Below are 21,551 nucleotides of genomic sequence, written 5' to 3' on the forward strand. Positions count from 1 at the left end.
CTGTATACGGGACATCAGAGAGCTGTGTGCTGGAGGCTGTATACGGGACATCAGAGAGCTGTGTGCTGGAGGCTGTATACGGGACATCAGAGAGCTGTGTGCTGGAGGCTGTATACGGGATATCAGAGAGCTGTGTGCTGGAGGCTGTATACGGGATATCAGAGAGCTGTGTGCTGGAGGCTGTATACGGGTTATCAGAGAGCTGTGTGCTGGAGGCTGTATAGGGAACATCAGAGAGCTGTGTGCTGGAGGCTGTATAGGGAACATCAGAGAGCTGTGTGCTGGAGGCTGTATACGGGACTTCAGAGAGCTGTGTGCTGGAGGCTGTATACGGGATATCAGAGAGCTGTGTGCTGGAGGCTGTATACGGGATATCAGAGAGCTGTGTGCTGGAGGCTGTATACGGGATATCAGAGAGCTGTGTGCTGGAGGCTGTATACGGGATATCAGAGAGCTGTGTGTTGGAGGCTGTATACGGGATATCAGATAGCTGTGTGCTGGAGGCTGTATACGGGATATCAGAGAGCTGTGTGCTGGAGGCTGTATACGGGATATCAGAGAGCTGTGTGCTGGAGGCTGTGTACGGGATATCAGAGAGCTGTGTGCTGGAGGCTGTGTACGGGATATCAGAGAGCTGTGTGCTGGAGGCTGTGTACGGGATATCAGAGAGCTGTGTGCTGGAGGCTGTGTACGGGATATCAGAGAGCTGTGTGCTGGAGGCTGTGTACGGGATATCAGAGAGCTGTGTGCTGGAGGCTGTGTACGGGATATCAGAGAGCTGTGTGCTGGAGGCTGTGTACGGGATATCAGAGAGCTGTGTGCTGGAGGCTGTGTACGGGATATCAGAGAGCTGTGTGCTGGAGGCTGTGTACGGGATATCAGAGAGCTGTGTGCTGGAGGCTGTGTACGGGATATCAGAGAGCTGTGTGCTGGAGGCTGTGTACGGGATATCAGAGAGCTGTGTGCTGGAGGCTGTGTACGGGATATCCGAGAGCTGTGTGCTGGAGGCTGTGTACGGGATATCAGAGAGCTGTGTGCTGGAGGCTGTATACGGGATATCAGAGAGCTGTGTGCTGGAGGCTGTATACGGGATATCAGAGAGCTGTGTGCTGGAGGCTGTATACGGGATATCAGAGAGCTGTGTGCTGGAGGCTGTATACGGGATATCAGAGAGCTGTGTGCTGGAGGCTGTATACGGTATATCAGAGAGCTGTGTGCTGGAGGCTGTATACGGGATATCAGAGAGCTGTGTGCTGGAGGCTGTATACTGGGGAGCTGTGTGCTGGAGGCTGTATACGGGATATCAGAGAGCTGTGTGCTGGAGGCTGTATACGGGATATCAGAGAGCTGTGTGCTGGTGGCTGTATACGGGATATCAGAGAGCTGTGTGCTGGAGGCTGTATGCAGGATATCGGGCATACGGCCTGTTGACCTTCTTATAGTCTACCCTATGACCCATACACGTATCTACTGTATATTTAATGTCAAATGTATTGGTACGTCCTCATCTTTGCGGCCACTGCTTATGCTACGAAGCTTACATCGCACCACCCTGGGTCCAACGCCACCATCTATTACTCTTACTAAAGTTGTGGCGAACAAAGCGAGCCCGCGGGGGGGAGGGGGTGATTATGCTATCCTGAAAGTGGCTAACGTAACTGGCGTAAGATGAGGAAGTACCAATGTACATCTAAAAGTAAAATGCAATTCCTATTTCCCTGGTTATCTAGGGAGATCTGGAGCCCCCCTGCCCAGGAAACCTGAGTGTCTTCCCCTGCAGCCCCAAGGTGAGATTAGGAGGTGCAGGGAGAACGGGTCAGCACGGAGAACTCATTGTTTTACCGGAGCGCCAACCTGGTGGCCAGGAGCAGTGTTAAATAGAATAGACTAAAACTATTCGTCGAAGGTTTTTTCTGTGACTAAGATGTAACGATTTTAGTTACCAACCCGAATGGGAGGGCCTGGAACTGATAGTGTTAAGGTAGTATGGCAAACCGCAGTAAGTGTTGGTGGGACTGAGCAATGGGGATATGCAGGTATGCATCCTGAATGTCCAGGGATACCATGTAGTCCCCTGGCTCCATTGCCAATACAATGGACCTTAGTGTCTCCATGCAGAATTTTGACACCTTCACAAACTTGTTTAGTGATTTCAGATTTAGTATAGGTCTGAATGATACGTTTGGTTTGGGTACCAAAAACAGGGTTGAATAATACCCCCCGACCTCGCTGTTGTTGAGGTACTGGTACAATCACTCTGGACTGTAGCAGGGAGTCTACTACCTGTTGCAGGCAGGCCCTCTATTTTGGATCTTTCTGTAGGTTTGTCGGAAAAAACTGCTGAGGTGGGCGTCCTTTGAAGGACACAGCGTACGCATGGGTCACCACTTCTCTCACCCAGGCATTGGATGTTGTCCTGAGCCATTCTTCTCAGAAGAAAAGTCGGTCCCCTACCCTGGGATCCCTGAGGGAGGCCCGCACCATCAGACTGTGGGCTTGTCAGGCTTAGGAGTTGCCTGTCTAGTTGCCCAGGGTTGTCTGGTCTTGGGTTTAACGGACTTGGCTTGTTCCATATGCCTGCCAAACACTTGTCCCTTACTTTTCCCTGAGGGATGAAAAGTAGTAACTTTTGGCCTAGCATTGGTAGAATCCGACGGAAGACACGCGGAGGCGACTATTTTGTTTAGCTCCTCCCCAAAGAGGACATCCCCTGCAAAGAGCAACACCTCTAAAGCTCGTTTGGACTCCACGTCCACTTTCCACAAGCGTAGCCAAAGTATGCGTCTGGCTAACAGAGACCACTGAGACCTTGGGCGCTAGTTGGTCTGCATCCACCATGGCTTCAGTGATGTACGTGACAGCTTGCTGGATGTGTGATAAACATGCAGCGCATTCGTCTGAAACCTCCATTGGGAGTTCAGCTTCTATTACCTTTAGCCAGTCCTGAGCCGCCCTAGCTGTCCAGGATGCTGCAATGGTAGGCCTGTTAATAGTACCTGCCAGGCTAAACACTGACTTTAGGCACTGTTCTAGACATCTATCTGTGACATCTTTTAGTGAGGCCGCAGAGCGACCGGCAACAATGAGGGTTTAACCACTCGAGTCACATGGGACTCAACCGGTGGTGGCTTTTCCCATAGCTTGCAATCCTCCACAGGAACCTAACGATTTACCCTTTTAGGAATTGGGAATTTCTTCCCCCGGAGTTTTCCACATCTCTGTTCTGACTGTCATTAAGTAATCAGAATGAGGGAATTCAGCCCTGATCACTTTACAAGACTTAAACACATCCACCTTTTGTGCCACCGGAGCCGGTTCCTCCTCCTGAGATAGGAGTACCACCCATATGGACATTAACCATATTGGTCGTTACCTCCTCAGTGTTGGGTTCCCCATCTGAGGTGTCTGCCCCATCGTCCTCAGCTCCCCACGCTGATAAGTCAGTGGTGTCACCTGAGAGAACGTCGGCTTTTTAGGCTTTTTTTTTAACCCTGAGCAGGGACTGGCAGTGCCTTTTGAGCTGCTAGGGACTGTGTCAGGGAAAGCATGGTGTACGACAGTGAATTAGCCCATGGTGGAGTTACTTGTATCTCAGGTGCTGGTGGTGGAGACACGGGACCCGTAACGGGTGTCAGCTTATCCAGTAAAGTACCCAGGGTGATAGGAGATAATGGACGCCAGCGGGGGTGATGGAGCGGTAGCGCTGTAGTCACCCTGACTACCAGCGCTACTCGCTCATTGTAAAAATAGAAAAATAAAGTAAAAACTTGGGATTGCTTCAGGCAATCCCAGGAGAAAACACTGGTGCACCTGCTTCCTACAGGCACCAACAAAAACCTGACAGACCTAGCATGGAGGCGGGGTTATAGGGTAGAGGAGCCAGGCATGATGGGAAGCCAAAAGCTTTGGAGAATTGGTGCCTGGTCCTCTGGATCCGCCTACAACCTCGATGTTAACCCTGTGGGCCCAGGAACCCTGAAGAAGAAATGACAGGAATTTATTGGCTGGTGCCTTATCACCTTCTCATTTATCTCTACTTTATCTCTTCACTGGGCTTATTACATCTGCCCCAGTGTCAGATATCTGTGACCCCCTGTAGAAGCGAGGTCATCCGAACGCACAGACGGTATGTAAATATAACGGATGAAACAATAGTAAACAGACAGAAAATGATATCATGTCTTTTATTGGTGAACAAATGGCAGGATATCGCCCCATAACCACCCTCCAGATATCGCAGGGCCACAAAACAAAGCCATGCCCCCTTTCCTGAATTATATAACTAATCCTAATAGGGGTCCTCCTCCCTGAGTGGCTGGGACTTTATATTCTATATCCCCTCCATAGAACATTGCATGCCCTTCCGTAAGCACAGCCCATCTTTCTGGTGGTTAAGGAGACCTGCACGGTACCGGAACGCTTTGGTGCAGTGTTTGCAGCTAAATGGCTTCTCCCCTGTGTGGATTCTCTGGTGGACAATGAGATTAAACTTCTGGCTAAACTGTTTGCCGCATTTACTGCAGGTATATGGCTTCTCCCCACTGTGCGTTCTCTGGTGCACAACCAGCTGTGAAGCCTTGCTGAAGGCCCTGCCGCACTCGATACATGTATGCTGGGCCATGATGTGCGTTTTCTGATGTTCCCTGAACTGGTCCATTTGGGAGAAACGTCTTTTACAGTAATCACATCTGAACCGGGACTTCTCGGTTCCCGGCCTCTGGCTGAGCAGTGTCTGGTTACTGAAGGCACAAGCAGAGCGCTTTACCACAGTCCTGTTTATTTCCATTGCCCTGAGCTCCCTGGTGGGTGGTCCCCTGAGAGTGAGAGCACTGGGAGTGACATCTGGTGCCCTGTCATTGTGAATGATGGAGGTGTCTGGGCTAGGTGTGGAGGACATGGCGTGGTGAGGACCTTGAAGAGAACCTGGGCTCCGAAACATAACGGATGGTGCGAAAGACGGAGTTCCATCTAGTCCACCACTGGGCCTTTTTGCGGCCGACTTCGCCCTAGTATGGAATTTGTAGGAGGCAGCAAATGCTAACTTCTTGTTGATGGAGTTCCCGTAAATTGGATGTGGGGCTTTCTTTGTCTGCTGAAGCCCACTAAAGGCTGCTGGTTGCGGGAAAGACGTCCTACATTGGACACTTTGGGGGGTTCCCAACATCGGGTGCCGTGCCTCACTTTGGGGTAAATCAGAAGATTCAGAACAAGTAAAACAAGCGGAATCCTGAGAAATAGGCGATGCTTTAAGATATTTCTTAATTCTTGAGGTTGGCATTTTAAGGTTGGTTTTAGCTATAGAACAGTTTTCCCCCGATAGTTTTTTGAGGCACACAGAGTGTCTCTGGTGGCGGAGGAGCCCCGTTCTGTAGCGGAAGGACCTGCTACAGGCATTACAGGTGTACGGCCTTTCCCCCGTGTGTATGCGCTGGTGGACCACAAGATTGAAGCGCTGGCTGAAGCTCTTCCCACACTCTGTGCAGCTAAAGGGCTTCTCTCCAGTGTGGGTCCTCCTGTGAAGTATGAGCGTGGACTTCCTCAGGAAACTCTTATTGCATTCCGAGCAAGTGTTCCGTGACCTGGAGTGGGATTTTTGGTGTTCTGCCAGCTGACTACAGTGAGCAAAAGCTCTTTTGCATTGATTACACTGAAACATTTTCTCATCCGGGTGCTTCACCTGGTCCATTATTAAAGTCTTTGCGTTGGTGTTTGCATCTTCTGCTGTGGTTTCCACTCTGGAAAGTTTTGGTACGTCTTTGGCCAAATTGTTGGCCATTATAGGTGAAGGCAAAGCAGGGAAAAGGGAGGAGTGTGAACCAGTTGGTGGTTTAACTGGAAAACAAGGAATGGATCTGTGATGGATGGAGGATAGAGGCTTGCCAGCAGCATAACTGAAGGCTGATGGCAAGGGTGAAGACAACTTCGTAAAAGATTTACGGTAAAGCAATGAGGATCTGCATGGGGAACTGCTAGCATCAGAAGTACGGCAGACTGAGATGGGCAGAGGAAACTGGGGTTTAAGGCCAGGTGGTTGACCATGGATGGATGATAAAGGATCAGTAGCTGACTTCGGAACCATGGGTGAAGATAAGGAAGAGCTAGATCTAACTATAGATGGGTTCCTGGTGGGGTTAAAAGATGAGGAACATGTCATACCAGATGCAAGACATTTGTCAGAGTTAAATGAAGGGGGTTTTGTCATATGTAATGGATGATGGCCTGAGGAAGGAGATGGCTGAGGTTGGCCGAGACCAGATGTAGAAAATTCAGAGCCAGTGGTGGATGAGAGGGCCTTAGGAAGTGATGGGTGACAATTGGCTCCTGATGGGGAAGGTTTAACACCTGATGAATGACATAGGGTAGTAGGAGAAAGAGGTTTAGTCCGGGACAGGTCAGACAAAGCCAAGGTCGATGATGATGAATAATTTTTAACTAGAGGGTGGTATGTGGAAGAAGGTGAGGTTGAGGAAGGTTTCATACCAGATGGATGATAGACAGGGGTGCTTGAGGCAGAGGGAGGTTTAACACCAGATTCATGACAGATAAAAGTAGATGAAGGGGGAATGTTACACATGGAGTAGTTTAAGAAGGAAGGAGATTTCGCCCCTGACAAGAGACAGTTTACAGAGCTAGGAGATGATTGAGTATTAGAACCAGGTGGACATGAAGATTTAAAACAGATTGGGGGCGGTGACAACGTAGAAGGTGCAAGAGGTTTAACATTCAATACATTATGGATTGTGGAGGTTGATGATGCTGGTGGTTTACTAGCTGATAAATGATGGATGGTGGAGGGAGAGGATGCTGGAGACTTACCAGCTGATAAATGATGGACGTTGGAGGGAGAGGTTACTGGAGACTTACCAGCTGATAAATGATGGACGGTGGAGGGAAAGGATGCTGGAGACTTACCAGCTGATAAATGATGGACCGTGGATGGTGAGGATGCTGGAGACTTACCAGCTGATAAATGATGGATGGTAGAGGATACTGGTGGCTTACTAGCTAAAGAATGATGCACGGTGGATGGAGAGAAAGCTGGAGACTTACCACCTGATAAATGATGGACCGTGGATGGAGAGGATGCTGGAGACTTACCACCTGATAAATGATGGACGGTGGATGGAGAGGATGCTGGAGACTTACCAGCTGATAAATGATGGACGGTGGAAGATACTGGAGGCTTACTAGCTAAAGAATGATGGATGGTGGATGGAGAGGATACTGGAGGCTTACTAGCTGATAAATGATGCACAGTAGAGGATGCCGGAGGCTTATTAGTCGATAAATGATGGACGGTGGATTGGGAAGATACCGGAGACTTACTAGCTGATAAATTATGGGATGGAGAGGATGCTGGAGACTTATTAGCTGATAGATGATGCACAATGGAGGGAGAGGATGCTGGATTCTTACCAGCTGATGAATGATGGACAGTGGAGGGTGAAGATGCTGAAGGCTTATTAGCTGATACATGATTGGCCGTGGGAGAGGATGCTGAAGGCTTATTAGCTGATACATGATAGGCCGTGGGAGAGGATGCTGAAGGCTTATTAGCCGATAAATGAGGGACAGTGGAGTGAGAGGATGCTGGAGGCTTATTAGCCAATAAATGTGGGACAGTGGAGTGAGAGGATGGCAGAGTCTTACTAGCTAATAAATGATGGGTGATGGAGGCAGAGGATGCTGAAAGCTTATTAGTTGATAAATGATGGACGGTGGTTGGAGAGGATACTGGAGACTTTCTAGCTGATAAATGATGGACAAATGGATGGGTTGATGGAGGACAGAGAGAAGAACTTGGGAATGATTGCAGTTTATTGGTAGAATGTTTGGCCTCTGATGGGACAAGACTCTGAGGAATCTGTAGTGAGCCTTTGGCCTTGCCCATAGAGCGTGTTCTATGAGTGACTCTTACACACTTCCCTTCCCTCTCATGCCTGACCAGAGCTGGTTTGTAGCGGAAGCATTTGTCACAGGTAGGACACTTGTACGGCATTTCCCCAGTGTGAATCCGTTGATGAATCACAAGGTTGAACCTCTGGCTGAACTGTTTCCCACACTCAGTACAAGGGTATGGTCGCTCACCAGTGTGAGTCCTGCGATGCAGCTTCAGTATGGACTTCCGAATGAAACTCTTCCCACAGTCAGAGCATGTGAAGGACTTGTGTTCCGCGTGGCTCTGTTCATGCTCAATCAGGAGACTGTAGTCTGTGAACAATTTAAAACAATTCAAACATTTTAACAGATTCTTCTCCTTGTCCATCTTCCGAGTTCCTGCTGTGTTCCCCCCCTGGTCACTGCTTTTCTTATTGTCAGGACTGGACAATATTTTGTAGCTTACATGTGCATTGTTAGATGCCCTGAACTGTTCTTTCTCTATAGGAATTTCCTGGTTTACTCTAACCTTGGGTAGACCATCCATACTGCAGGACCCAAGGAACAGGTCTGAAAAGGAACGCTCCTCATTCTTACAGTTTTGCAATAATTTCCCCTGCTTGTAATCTGTAAGAGGAGGATTTGGGACATCCGTCTGGTGGTTAATGTACGATTGGAACAGTCGTTGTAGCTTTAACCTCTGGTGATTTATTTTGTGGTCAATAAGAAGTGACCAGATGCCGATGACTTCTTGGCATTCAGAGCACTTGTGGTCTATCTTGCCCAACACACCGCGAGCATACGCCTTGTACCGATCGCTCACTGTCTTTGTGTCTTCCCCCTCGCACAGTCTTACTTTACATTCCTTCCATGATGAAACTCTGGATGTGGGATCTTCTGCTCGGACACATGGCTGGTAGACATCTTCTGGAAAACAGAAAATGTGGATGGAGAAACATGAAAAGAAAACCTAGATGAAATATGTTGCTCATATAAATCAATATGGAACTGGCCCTTATTTACAAAGTAAACAATGACCAGGGCCCCACGCAATACACTACTTGGAGCTTGTCTGCAGCTTTGAAGCAGCTATGAGTCTGCAGCTTTGAAGCAGCTATGATTTAAAAGGCAAAACCAACCTGTTTTTACTCTTTAATTGACACTTTTAACCTGCCACTGAGATTGCTAAAATCTGCGACTGCTTCATACAACTCGCACCCTACTACATGTACCCCATCGTCCCGGCACTCTGGTGATTAAACAATGAATATAGTAAAACTGAGCAGTAGTATAGGAAGAGAAACGTTTTATATAAAGAAAGGGGTAGTTCTAAACGGGAAGAAAGTTAGCCTATGATGATTCCATTCAGGTCTACTACTACTACTCCACCCAATGACAGCGTAACCTCCACTCTGTACCACTACTCCACCCAACGACAGCGTAACCTCCACTCTGTACCACTACTCCACCCAATGACAGCGTAACCTCCACTCTGTACCACTACTCCACCCAATGACAGCGTAACCTCCACTCTGTACCACTACTCCACCCAATGACAGCGTAGACTCCACTCTATACCACTACTCCACCCAATGACAGCGTAACCTCCACTCTGTACCACTACTCCACCCAATGACAGCGTAACCTCCACTCTGTACCACTACTCCACCCAATGACAGCGTAACCTCCACTCTGTACCACTACTCCACCCAACGACAGCGTAACCTCCACTCTATACCACTACTCCACCCAACGACAGCGTAACCTCCACTCTGTACCACTACTCCACCCAATGACAGCGTAGCCTCCACTCTGTACCACTACTCCACCCAATGACAGCGTAACCTCCACTCTGTACCACTACTCCACACAATGACAGCGTAACCTCCACTCTGTACCACTACTCCACCCAATGACAGCGTAGCCTCCACTCTGTACCACTACTCCACCCAACGACAGCGTAACCTCCACTCTAAACCACTACTCCACCCAATGACAGCATAACCTCCACTCTGTACCACTACTCCACCCAACGACAGCGTAACCTCCACTCTGTACCACTACTCCACCCAACGACAGCGTAACCTCCACTCTGTACCACTACTCCACCCAACGACAGCGTAACCTCCACTCTGTACCACTACTCCACCCAATGACAGCGTAGCCTCCACTCTGTACCACTACTCCACCCAATGACAGCGTAACCTCCACTCTGTACCACTACTCCACCCAATGACAGCGTAGCCTCCACTCTGTACCACTACTCCACCCAACGACAGCGTAACCTCCACTCTATACCACTACTCCACCCAACCACAGAGTAACCTCCACTCTGTACCACTACTCCACCCAACCACAGAGTAACCTCCACTCTGTACCACTACTTCACCCAATGACAGCGTAACCTCCACTCTGTACCACTACTTCACCCAATGACAGCGTTACCTCCACTCTGTACCACTACTCCACCCAATGACAGCGTAACCTCCACTCTGTACCACTACTCCACTCAATGACAGCGTAACCTCCACTCTTTACCACTACTCCACCCAATGACAGTGTAATCTCCACTCTGTACCACTACTCCACCCAATGACCGCGTAATCTCCAATTTATACCACAACTCAACACATTGGGCGGTATTCAATGAGGCTGATTCGCCAGGATTTTATGGCGATTTTGTGCTGTAAGGCGAATTTTTGACTAAAACGGTGAATCACCCTATTCAATGACCAGATGGCGAATACATTTCAAGGTTTTTTTCGCCATGATTCACTGAGTAGCAATCGCTATCTTTTTATGGTGAAGTGGAATGTGAACTTTTAAAATAAAGTGTTTTGTATTTTACAATTGGTGTCAAAAAATCTGGAATTTTATTCTGAGGAGGGGCATGCTATTTTTATTCATGTGCTGTAAGCACATCTCTTATATATTTGGCTACATCTGTCACTCAAAGTGTGTCTGAAGCTGTAACGCTGGGTGGAGCCTCTGACTCACATGACAGAGAACCAGCCCAGTGAGCCCACAGTCATAGGAGGGACACAATGCTCTGCTCCTGCACTTTCCTTTTAATGTATGATTGCCATCACCTGTGTTGAAGCACCTTTCCTATCAATTAACCTGTTCAACACAGATGGAGGTAATCATACATTAGGAAGAAAGTCCAACGGCAGAGCATTGTGTCCCTCCTGGCATAGGTCATGTTGGGAGGTATGCACAGTGCCAGACACCCTCTGCCTCCCCATGTTACCCAGCAAAGACACAGCTACTCACCAGACACACCAGGTGAGCGCCCCACATACCTCCCAACATGACCCTCTCCAGGAGGGACAGAATGCTCTGTTTGTGGACTTCCATCTTAATTTAGGATTGTCATCACCTGTTTTAAACAGGGTAATTGATAAGAAAGATGTTTAAGCACAGGTGATGGTAATCCATAAATTAAGAAGAAAGTCCAGAAACAGAGCAATGTGTCCCTCCTGGAGAGGGTCATGTTGGGAGGTATGCACCTCCCTCCCCCCCCCCCCCCCCCCATTCACGGCATCCCCACGATTAAATGGCACATGCAAAACACTGACATGGCTATGGTCGACAATGAAAAAGGTTGACAAGATTTATTTTTCACTTTTTCAATGTTTTCATATTCATTCTCATGTGTCGACATGGACACCAATGAAGTGCCACACTTATGTCAACAATTACATGTGTTGACCTTTCTTGTGGCGATTCGCGGCACCCCCCGCAACCCCCCTTTCGCGATTTGCAGCACACCCCCCGCAATTCGCGGCACCCCCGGTGACTCCCGCGATTCGCGTCCCCACCCCGTGACACCCCCCCTCCTGCGATTAGCAGCACCCCGCGACCCCCGCTCCCGCGATTCGCGCCAACCCCCTGGGCCCCCCCTCGCGAGGTTCACGGTGCCCCCCACGACCCCCCCAACCGCAATTCCCCACCCCTGACCCCCCTCCTGTCATTGCGGCAACCCCCCGCCCCCGCGACCCACCCTCCCGCGATTCACTGCAACCCCCCGCGCCCACCCCCTCCCACGATTCGCGGCACCCACACGCCCCCCCCAGCGACCACCCCTCCCGCAATTCACGGCATCCACCCACGACCCCTCCTCCCGTGATTCGCGGACACCCCTCACCTCCTCCCTCCCCCCCCCCCCACCCCCGCGCGCGATTCACGGCAACCCCAGGATTAAATGGCACATGCACGGCTATGGTCGACAATGAAAAAGGTTGACATGAGTTTTTGAAGATTTATTTTTCTTTTTTTCAATGTTTTCATATTCATTCTCATGTGTCGACATGGACACCGATGAAGTGCCACACATTTACATGTGTTGAACTTTCTGTGTTGATTTTTTCGTGTAGCAATTTTTTTCCAGTGACAACTATGAACTATGTGCACGTCAACCTACACATCATCAACCAATTCTTTGTATAATATATAACACCTGTTCTGTTTTACTGTAGGTGTTTTAAGTCAGATCTTTTACTGCTACTATTACTGTTTATGTAAATGCATTCTGAATGACAGCAACATCCTACCATCCTTCTACAAGAATATATAACCAACTAGGTGATTTATCGCGCCCCGTGCCCCCCCCCCCTCCCGCAATTCACGGACCCCCCGCGCACCCCCCCCCCACGATTCACGCCCCCTCCCACGATTCACGTCACCCCCCGCACACACCCCCCTCCCGCAATTCGCAACCCCCCCTCCCGCAATTCACGCCCCCTCCCACGCTTTGCGGACCCCCGCCCTCTCCCACGATCTGCGGACACCTGCGCCCCCTCCCTCCCTTGATTCACGGCACCCCCCACGCCCCTCCCACAATTCACGGCACCCCTAAGCCCCTCTTTAGTCCCCCGTATACTCACACACCCCTATCCCTACCCAGCTTCCTGCTCTCCTGAACCGTAACTTCCACCACTGGGGAGTCGCTGACGCTGTTTTGCCCACATGCCCCTATCATGCCTCATAGCCCAGCCTCCTGCTCTCATGTACCCTCCCACCCAGTAGGAGGAGACACTGACTCAGGGCCACCATCCTGTACTGCCACACTGGACCCTCACCCACTGGCAGAAGCTGCACAGTATCTCCCACCCTCCTCTTTAGTCCCCCTTATGTCCACACACCCCTATCACTACCCAGCCTCCTGTTTTCCTGTGTCGTGACCTCCGCCAGTGGGGAGCCGCTGACTCAAAAACACCCTACTATACTATTGCACACACACACCTTAACAACATGCACACACAGACCCCCCACACCCACAAATGTCACTGTACCATCCACACTATCAATGTACATCTTACTCTGTAACCGCTTTTTAATTAAACAAAACAATACACACCCCCTTCCAAATCATATGCTCTCTATTTAACACATTTCACCTATAACTCAAGTTGCAATACAGGCCATCTTTCATACAATTCTAACCATCTTTCTCATATACAAATGTTCACAAATTAAGGGGGCGCAGCCCCTTACGACGGTGTGAACAGCGCTCATAGGGCGCGATGAATCACCTAGTGAATATATATTTAATTTTTTTTTTTTTTACACAGCAGCCAGCAGGGGGCCGGAGCCGAGCCGCTCATTAGATATATATATTTATATATTCACTTCACCCGATCATTACATATGCATAATCGGGTGTAGTGAATATACCCGTCCCCTGCTGGCACCCCCGAGGGGCAGCCTGTGCTGATTGGCACCCGGGGAGCCCACCTCCCCCCCACAAACGTTCTGGGGCAGGCAGGGGGATGCAGTTGAGATCCCGGCGGTCGGGATCCCGGCGTTCAGAATCCCGACCGCCGAAATCCCGACACATTCTCCCTCCGTGGGTGTCCACGACACCCCTGGAGGGAGAATAAATTAGTGTGCCGAGCGTAGCGAGGCACCGGGCCCGCTGCGTGGCGAGCGCAGCGAGCCCGCAAGGGGGGGCGATCCCCGCCCCCCCTTGTCGGGATTTAGGCGGTCGGGATCCCGACCGCCGGGATCCCGACCGCCGGGATTCAGTACTGAATCCCAGGCAGGGAGACTTCCATCTCCCTGCCTGCCACTGTCCTCAGGCTCCCTGCGGCGTTCGCCGCAGGAGCTCATATTCGCCGGTCAGGGGCAGCGAGCCCCTGACTCGTTGAATACCGGAGCCGGCGAGTCTCCGGAACGCGGCGACCAGTGGCGAATGTGCAGCGAATCCTAAACAGTATTCGCTGCACGTCGACGGTATTCACATTGAATACCGCCCTTTGACAGCCAGCATCTTACCCAATGGGAGTATAGGAACCACTGTATGCCAGCTCCTTACCCAATGGGAGTATAGGATCCACTGTATAGCAGCTCCTTACCCAATGGGAGTATAGGATCCACTGTATAGCAGCTCCTTACCCAATGGGAGTATAGGATCCACTGTATACCAGCAGCTTACCCAATGACAGCACAACTTCCAGGTTCTCCTGCATGACCTGCTTGTAGAGTTCCTTCTGCCACTCCACTAGATGGCGCCATTCGTCCTCTGAGAAATATACTGCCACCTCATCAAAGGACACCGGGACCTGGTACACAGATCAATAAGAGTTTTAAAGGTATAAATGAAAAGTCAAAAGTTACAATAGGAAACACTTTTGATGATAAAAGGCCAAAACCCCCCAAAACAGGAAAAGTTCAGACCATACTTGCCTACCTGACCCTCTTCATGCGGGAGAACATGCTCTGCTCCTGGACTTCCCTGGTAATGTATGATTGCCAGCACCTGTGGTGACACCTTTCGGTACTTGTGAGTTATCTGGGCGCCCGATTTTTTGATTGTATGCCTTAAGTTAAGGCATACAATCAGATGCGATGCGATATCGCATCGCATGCGACCATCGGATGCGATGACCCGATTTTTCCATAGGAATCAATGTTAAAATGATTCCTATGGAAAAAGGGGTCCTTTTCATACCCCTACTATCCAAGTGGGCATGGAGTTGGATATAAACCTGTGGCGAGCGTAGCGAGCCACCGAGCCCGAAGCGTGGCGAGCGAAGCGAGCCCCGCGAGGGGACGGTATTCTGTGTCCCCTCGCGGGGCTCGCTACGCTCGCCACGCTTCGGGCTCGGTGGCTCGCTACGCTCGCCACAGGTTTATATCCAACTCCATGCCCACTTGGATAGTAGGGGTATGAAAAGGACCCCTTTTTCCCATTGAATTCCATGTTAAAATGGACTCAGTCCATTTTAACATTGATTCCTATGGAAAAATCGGGTCATCGCATCGCATCGCATCCGATGGTCGCATGCGATGCGATGTGCCCGATCCGACCCGATTTAGAAATCGGGCACCCAGATAACTCACAAGTACCCACCTTTCTTATCAGTTACCTAGCTCCCCACAGGTGCTGGCAATCATACATTATCCATACCTCCCAGCATGCCCCTCTCCAGGAGGACACAATGCTCTGCTCCTGGGCTTCCCTGGTAATGTAGGATTGCCATCACGTGTGGTGACACCTTTCTTATCAGTTACCTAGCTCCCCACAGGTGCTGGCAATCATACATTATTCATACCTCCCAGCATGCCCCTCTCCAGGAGGACACAATGCTCTGTCCCTGGACCTCCTTGGTAATGTATGATTGCCAGCCCCTGTGGTGACACCTTTCTTATCAGTTACCTAGCTCCCCACAGGTGCTGGCAATCCTACATTATCCATACCTCCCAGCATGCCCCTCTCCAGGAGGACACAATGCTCTGCTCCTGGACTTCCCTGGTAATGTATGATTGCCAGCACCTGTGGTGACACCTTTCTTATCAGTTACCTAGCTCCCCACAGGTGCTGGCAATCATACATTATCCATACCTCCCAGCATGCCCCTCTCCAGGAGGACACAATGATCTGTTCCTGGGCTTCCCTGGTAATGTATGATTGCCAGCACCTATGGTGACACCTTTCTTATCAGTTACCTAGCTCCCCACAGGTGCTGCCAATCATACATTATCCATACCTCCCAGCATGCCCCTCTCCAGGAGGACACAATGCTCTGTTCCTGGGCTTCCCTGGTAATGTATGATTGCCAGCACCTGTGGTGACACCTTTCTTATCAGTTACCTAGCTCCCCACAGGTGATGGCAATCCTACATTATACATACCTCCCAGCATGCCCCTCTCCAGGAGGACACAATGCTCTGTTCCTGGGCTTCCCTGGTAATGTATGATTGCCAGCACCTGTGGTGACACCTTTCTTATCAGTTACCCAGCTCCCCACAGGTGCTGGCAATCTTACATTATCCATACCTCCCAGCATGCCCCTCTCCAGGAGGACACAATGCTCTGTTCCTGGGCTTCCCTGGTAATGTAGGATTGCCAGCATCTGTGGTGACACCTTTCTTATCAGTTACCTAGCTCCCCACAGGTGCTGGCAATCATACATTATCCATACCTCCCAGCATGCCCCTCTCCAGGAGGACACAATGCTCTGTTCCTGGACTTCCCTGGTAATGTATGATTGCCAGCACCTGTGGTGACACCTTTCTTATCAGTTACCTAGCTCCCCACAGGTGCTGGCAATCCTACATTATCCATACCTCCCAGCATGCCCCTCTCCAGGAGGACACAATGCTCTGTTCCTGGGTTTCCCTGGTAATGTAGGATTGCCAGCACCTGTGGGGAACTAGGTAACTGATAAGAAAGGTGTCACCACAGGTGATGGCAATCATACATTACCAGGGAAGTCCAGGAACAGAGCATTTTCTCCCTAAAGGAAAGGGTCAGGTAGGCTAGTATAGTTCAGACTCAATGGACCTGCAGAAAGTTATACGTATATATGCTTGCGGTGTCTGTTTTTCATGTTTCCTATGTGTCTCTGAGCTTTCTGTCCCTCCATATTTCCCATCTCTCCCTGCGCTTCCTGTCTCCCTCCTTATCTCCTGTCAGTGTTTCCTATGTGTCTCTGAGCTTTCTGTCTCTCTACACTTCCCATCTCTCCCTGCGCTTCCTGTCTCCCTCCTTATCTCCTGTCAGTGTTTCCTATGTGTCTCTGAGCTTTCTGTCCCTCCATATTTCCCATCTCTCCCTGCGCTTCCTGTCTCCCTCCTTATCTCCTGTCAGTGTTTCCTATGTGTGTCTGTGCTCTCTGTCTCTCTACACTTCCCATCTCTCCCTGCGCTTCCTGTCTCCCTCTGTACCTCCTGTCAGTGTTTCTGTGCTTTCTGTCCCTCCATATTTCCCATCTCTCCCTGCGCTTCCTGTCTCCCTCCTCATCTCCTGTCAGTGTTTCCTATGTGTCTCTGTGCTTTCTGTCCCTCCACATTTCCCATCTCTTCCTGCACTTCCTGTCTCCCTCCTTACCTCCTGTCAGTGTTTCCTATGTGTCTGTGCTTTCTGTCTCTCTCTGCACTTTCCATCTCTCCCTGTGCTTTCTGTCTCCCTCCTTACCTCCTGTCAGTGTTTCCTATGTGTCTGTGATTTCTTTCTCTCTCTACACTTTCCATCTCTCCCTACGCTTCCTGTCTCCCTCCGTACCTCCTGTCAGTGTTTCCTATGTGTGTCTGTGCTTTCTGTCTCTGTACACTTTCCATCTCATCCTGTGCTTCCTGTCTCCCTCCTTACCTCCTGTCAGTGTTTCCTATGTGTCTGTGATTTCTTTCTCTCTCTACACTTTCCATCTCTCCCTACGCTTCCTGTCTCCCTCCGTACCTCCTGTCAGTGTTTCCTATGTGTGTCTGTGCTCTTTGTCTCTCCACATTTCCCACCTCCCCCTGCGCTTCCTGTCTCCCTCCTTACCTCTTGTCAGTGTTTCCTATGTATCTGTGCTTTCTGTCTCTCTCTACACGTTCCATTTCTCCCTACGCTTCCTGTCTCCCTCCTTACCTCCTGTCAGTGTTTCCTATGTGTGTCTGTGCTTTCTGTCTCTCTCTACACGTTCCATCTCTCCCTGCGCTTCCTGTCTCCCTCCGTAACTCCTGTCAGTGTTTCCTATGTGTCTGTGCTTTCTGTCTCTCCACATTTCCCACCTCTCCCTGCACTTCCTGCCTCCCTCTTTACCTCCTGTCAGTGTTTCCCATGTGTGTCTGTACTTTTCTGTCTCTCTCTACACTTTCCATCTCTCCCTACGCTTCCTGTCTCCCTCCTTACCTCCTGTCAGTGTTTCCTATGTGTGTCTGTGCTCTCTGTCTCTCCACATTTCCCACCTCTCCCTGCGCTTCCTGTCTCCCTCCGTACCTCCTGTCAGTGTTTCCTATGTGTGTCTGTGCTTTCTGTCTCTCCACATTTCCCACCTCTCCCTGCGCTTCCCGTCTCCCTCTTTACCTCCTGTCAGTGTTTCCTATGTGTGTCTGTGCTCTCTGTCTCTCCACATTTCCCACCTCTCCCTGCGCTTCCCGTCTCCCTCTTTACCTCCTGTCAGTGTTTCCTATGTGTGTCTGTGCTCTCGGTCTCTCCACATTTCCCACCTCTCCCTACGCTTCCCGTCTCCCTCTTTACCTCCTGTCAGTGTTTCCTATGTGTGTCTGTGCTCTCGGTCTCTCCACACTTCCCACCTCTCCCTGCGCTTCCTGTCCCCCTCCTTATGTCCTGTCAGTGTTTCCTATGTGTCTCACTGCTTCCTGTCCCTCCACACTTCCCATCTCTCCCTGCGCTTCCTGTCTCCCTCCTTACCTCCTGTCAGTGTTTCCTATGTGTCTCTGTTCTTTCTGTCCCTCCATATTTCCCAATTCTCCCTGCGCTTCCTGTCCCCCTCTTTATGTCCTGTCAGTGTTTCCTATGTGTCTCACTGCTTCCTGTCCCTCCACATTTCCCACCTCTCCCTACGCTTCCTGTCTCCCTCCTTACCTCCTGTCAGTGTTTCCTATGTGTGTCTGTGCTTTCTGTCCCTCCATATTGATTCCCATGTCTGTACTTCCCATGTCTCTCTCTGCTTCCCGTGTCTCTCTCTGCTTCCCATGTCTGTGATTCCCATGTCTGTGCTTCTCTTGAATCTCTCTACTTCCCATGCCCCTCTGATTCCATGTCTGTGCTTCCTGTACCTCTCTGTGCTTCCCATGTATTACCTCCCATGTCTCTCTTTGATTATCATGTATTTACTTCCTGTGTCTCTCTGATTCTCATGTATGTACCTCCCATGTCCCTCTGATTCCCATGCATGTACCTCCCATGTCCCTCTGATTCCCTTGTATGTACTTCTCATGTCCCTCTGATTCTCATGCATGTACCTCCCATGTCCCTCTGATTCCCATGTATGTACCTCCCCTGTCCCTCTGATTCCCTTGTATGTACTTTCCGTGTCTCTCTGATTCCTATGCATGTACCTCCCATGTCCCTCTGATTCCCATGTATGTACCTCCCCTGTCCCTCTGATTCCCATGTATGTACTTCCCGTGTCTCTCTGATTCCCATGTATGTACCTCCCATGTCCCTCTGATTCCCATGTATGTACTTCCCGTGTCTCTCTGATTCCCATGTATGTACCTCCCATGTCCCTCTGATTCCCATGCATGTACCTCCCATGTCCCTTTGATTCCCATGTATGTACCTCCCCTGTCCCTCTGATTCCCTTGTATGTACTTCCTGTGTCTTTCTCTGATTCCCATGTCCCTCCGATTCCTGTGTCTCCGATTCCCTTGTATGTACCTCCCATGTCCCTCTGATTCCCGTGTACCTCTGATTCCCATGTATGTACCTCCCATGTCCCTCTGATTCCCATGTATGTACCTCCCATGTCCCTCTGATTCCCATGTATGTACCTCCCATGTCCCTCTGATTCCCATGTATGTACTTCCCGTGTCGCTATTGTTCTATAGCACACGTCTAGGTTCCAGGTCCCTTTTGCAGCTACAATAAAAGCCTCATGCCCTGTACATCTGCGAGTATTACCGCATGTCGCACACAGCGGAGGTGGAGTAAGGATTAGGAATCATTGATCTTGATGGAGAAATGACTAAATCTACATATGAGCCGCGGTAGTGCATGGCCTAATTCATGTTTGTACGCAATGGCCAGTTATACGCCAAGGTGCCGATCGCAATGAGGATGCCATCACAAAGGTGAGTGACGGTATACAGGTGGTACCGCGGAGTTTGCCGGGAGGAGTTGTGAAAGCGCAGGCGTGCCATGGCGTGTGCATCTGCTGACGGCTGCGAGCTCGTATGTGCAAAAACATGGCGTCTGCGTCACTACCACCGAGCCCAGTCTGCTTAGCCATAGGTCTGATGTTCCATACTGGGGAGTATTGTGTACTGGGGAACGTGTGCGCAGCTGCGAATGAGCGTGCGATGGCCCCGGTGGGCGTCTCTTGTCATTTTTGCCTTTTTGGGCGGAGCTGTCACCTGCAGCTCCGCAGCCTACAGAATAGCATTTGCAAGTGCATTAGCGTAAACATGAATAAGGCCCATAGTGCTATAAAATCCCTCAGCCATAACTATATATATATATATATATATATATATATATATATATATATATATATATATATATATATATATATATTATATATATATACACACACATACATAGACACACACACACATACTGATCAGACATGTATCATTATACAAAAGATATATAACCCAAAGTGGAGTACTTACCTTCCCAGTGGACATGGTGGCCAGGCCTTTAGAGTGTCAGCAGCCTGCCCAGTGACATCTGCTGAGGGGGCACAGGGACGGCAGGAAGCCTCCTCTGCTGCCCCAAATAAGGTACCCAAGGGGTTAAGTGCAAAGAGCAGCCTAGATCCCTGGATGACAGCCTCCTCCCAGCATGCCTTGCTCCCACACAGCTCTGAGTCTCTGCTTCCCGGTTACTATGTGACCCTGGAGACTACAACTCCCAGAACCCCCCGCGCTGCGCCCCCTGGTGGCTGCAATGTGAACTGTGCTGCTGTCTGGACTCGACTGTCACAGATCACATGTACAGTATGTATCACACACACAGACTCCATCGCTCAGTCACTCAGTCAGAGGCTCCCGCAGTGTACACTTTGCTGACCATAGTAATCAGATTTTATGTGTGTGTGTGTGTGTGTGTGTGTGTGTGTGTGTGTGTGCACCACACCTCAGGGTTACCTACTGTACAGCGCTGCTAAATATGTGTGCGCTATATAATAACTGGTAATAATATTATTACCCCCATTCTGCAGCGATTACTCCCATTCTGCAGAGATTATTCCCATTCTGCAGCGATTACCCCCATTCTGGCGCGATTACTCCCATTCTGCAGCGATTACTCCCATTCTGCAGCGATTATCCCCATTCTGCAGCGATTACTCCCATTCTGCAGTGATTACCCCCATTCTGCAGCGATTACTCCCATTCTGCTGCGATTAGCCCCATTCTGCAGTGATTACTCCCATTCTGCAGCGATTACCCCCATTCTGCAGCGATTACCCCCATTCTGGCGCGATTACTCCCATTCTGCAGCGATTACTCCCATTCTGCAGTGATTACCCCCATTCTGCAGCGATTACTCCCATTCTGCAGCGATTACCCCCATTCTGGCGCGATTACTCCCATTCTGCAGCGATTACTCCCATTCTGCAGCGATTACCCCCATTCTGCAGAGATTATTCCCATTCTGCTGCGATTACTCCCATTCTGCAGCGATTACCCCCATTCTGCAGCGATTACTCCCATTCTGCAGCGATTACTCCCGATTACCCCCATTCTGCAGCGATTACTCCCATTCTGCAGCGATT

At 50.0% G+C, this 21,551-nt stretch overlaps 1 protein-coding gene across 2 annotated transcripts; it reads right to left on the bottom strand.

Moving 5' to 3' along the window:
- Window positions 1-4,165: 4,165 nt before the first annotated feature.
- Window positions 4,166-20,781, bottom strand: LOC146079917 (uncharacterized). 2 transcript variants are annotated; one of them, XM_083186636.1, is made up of 3 exons: window positions 20,446-20,781; window positions 14,315-14,441; window positions 4,166-8,802 (listed from the first exon to the last, which is right to left on the bottom strand). In XM_083186636.1, exons 1-3 carry the CDS (start codon window positions 20,458-20,460, stop codon window positions 4,331-4,333), a joined length of 4,614 nt encoding a protein of 1,537 aa, XP_083042762.1. In that variant the 5' UTR covers window positions 20,461-20,781; the 3' UTR covers window positions 4,166-4,330. The 2 variants fall into 2 exon arrangements, with proteins under 2 accessions (XP_083042762.1, XP_083042761.1); XM_083186635.1 differs by having other exon boundaries at window positions 4,166-8,805; window positions 20,446-20,780.
- Window positions 20,782-21,551: the final 770 nt, after the last annotated feature.

Source organism: Crinia signifera, chromosome 5 (assembly GCF_055691185.1).
Source record: "Crinia signifera chromosome 5, ASM5569118v1, whole genome shotgun sequence".
Lineage (NCBI taxonomy): Eukaryota > Metazoa > Chordata > Amphibia > Anura > Myobatrachidae > Crinia > Crinia signifera.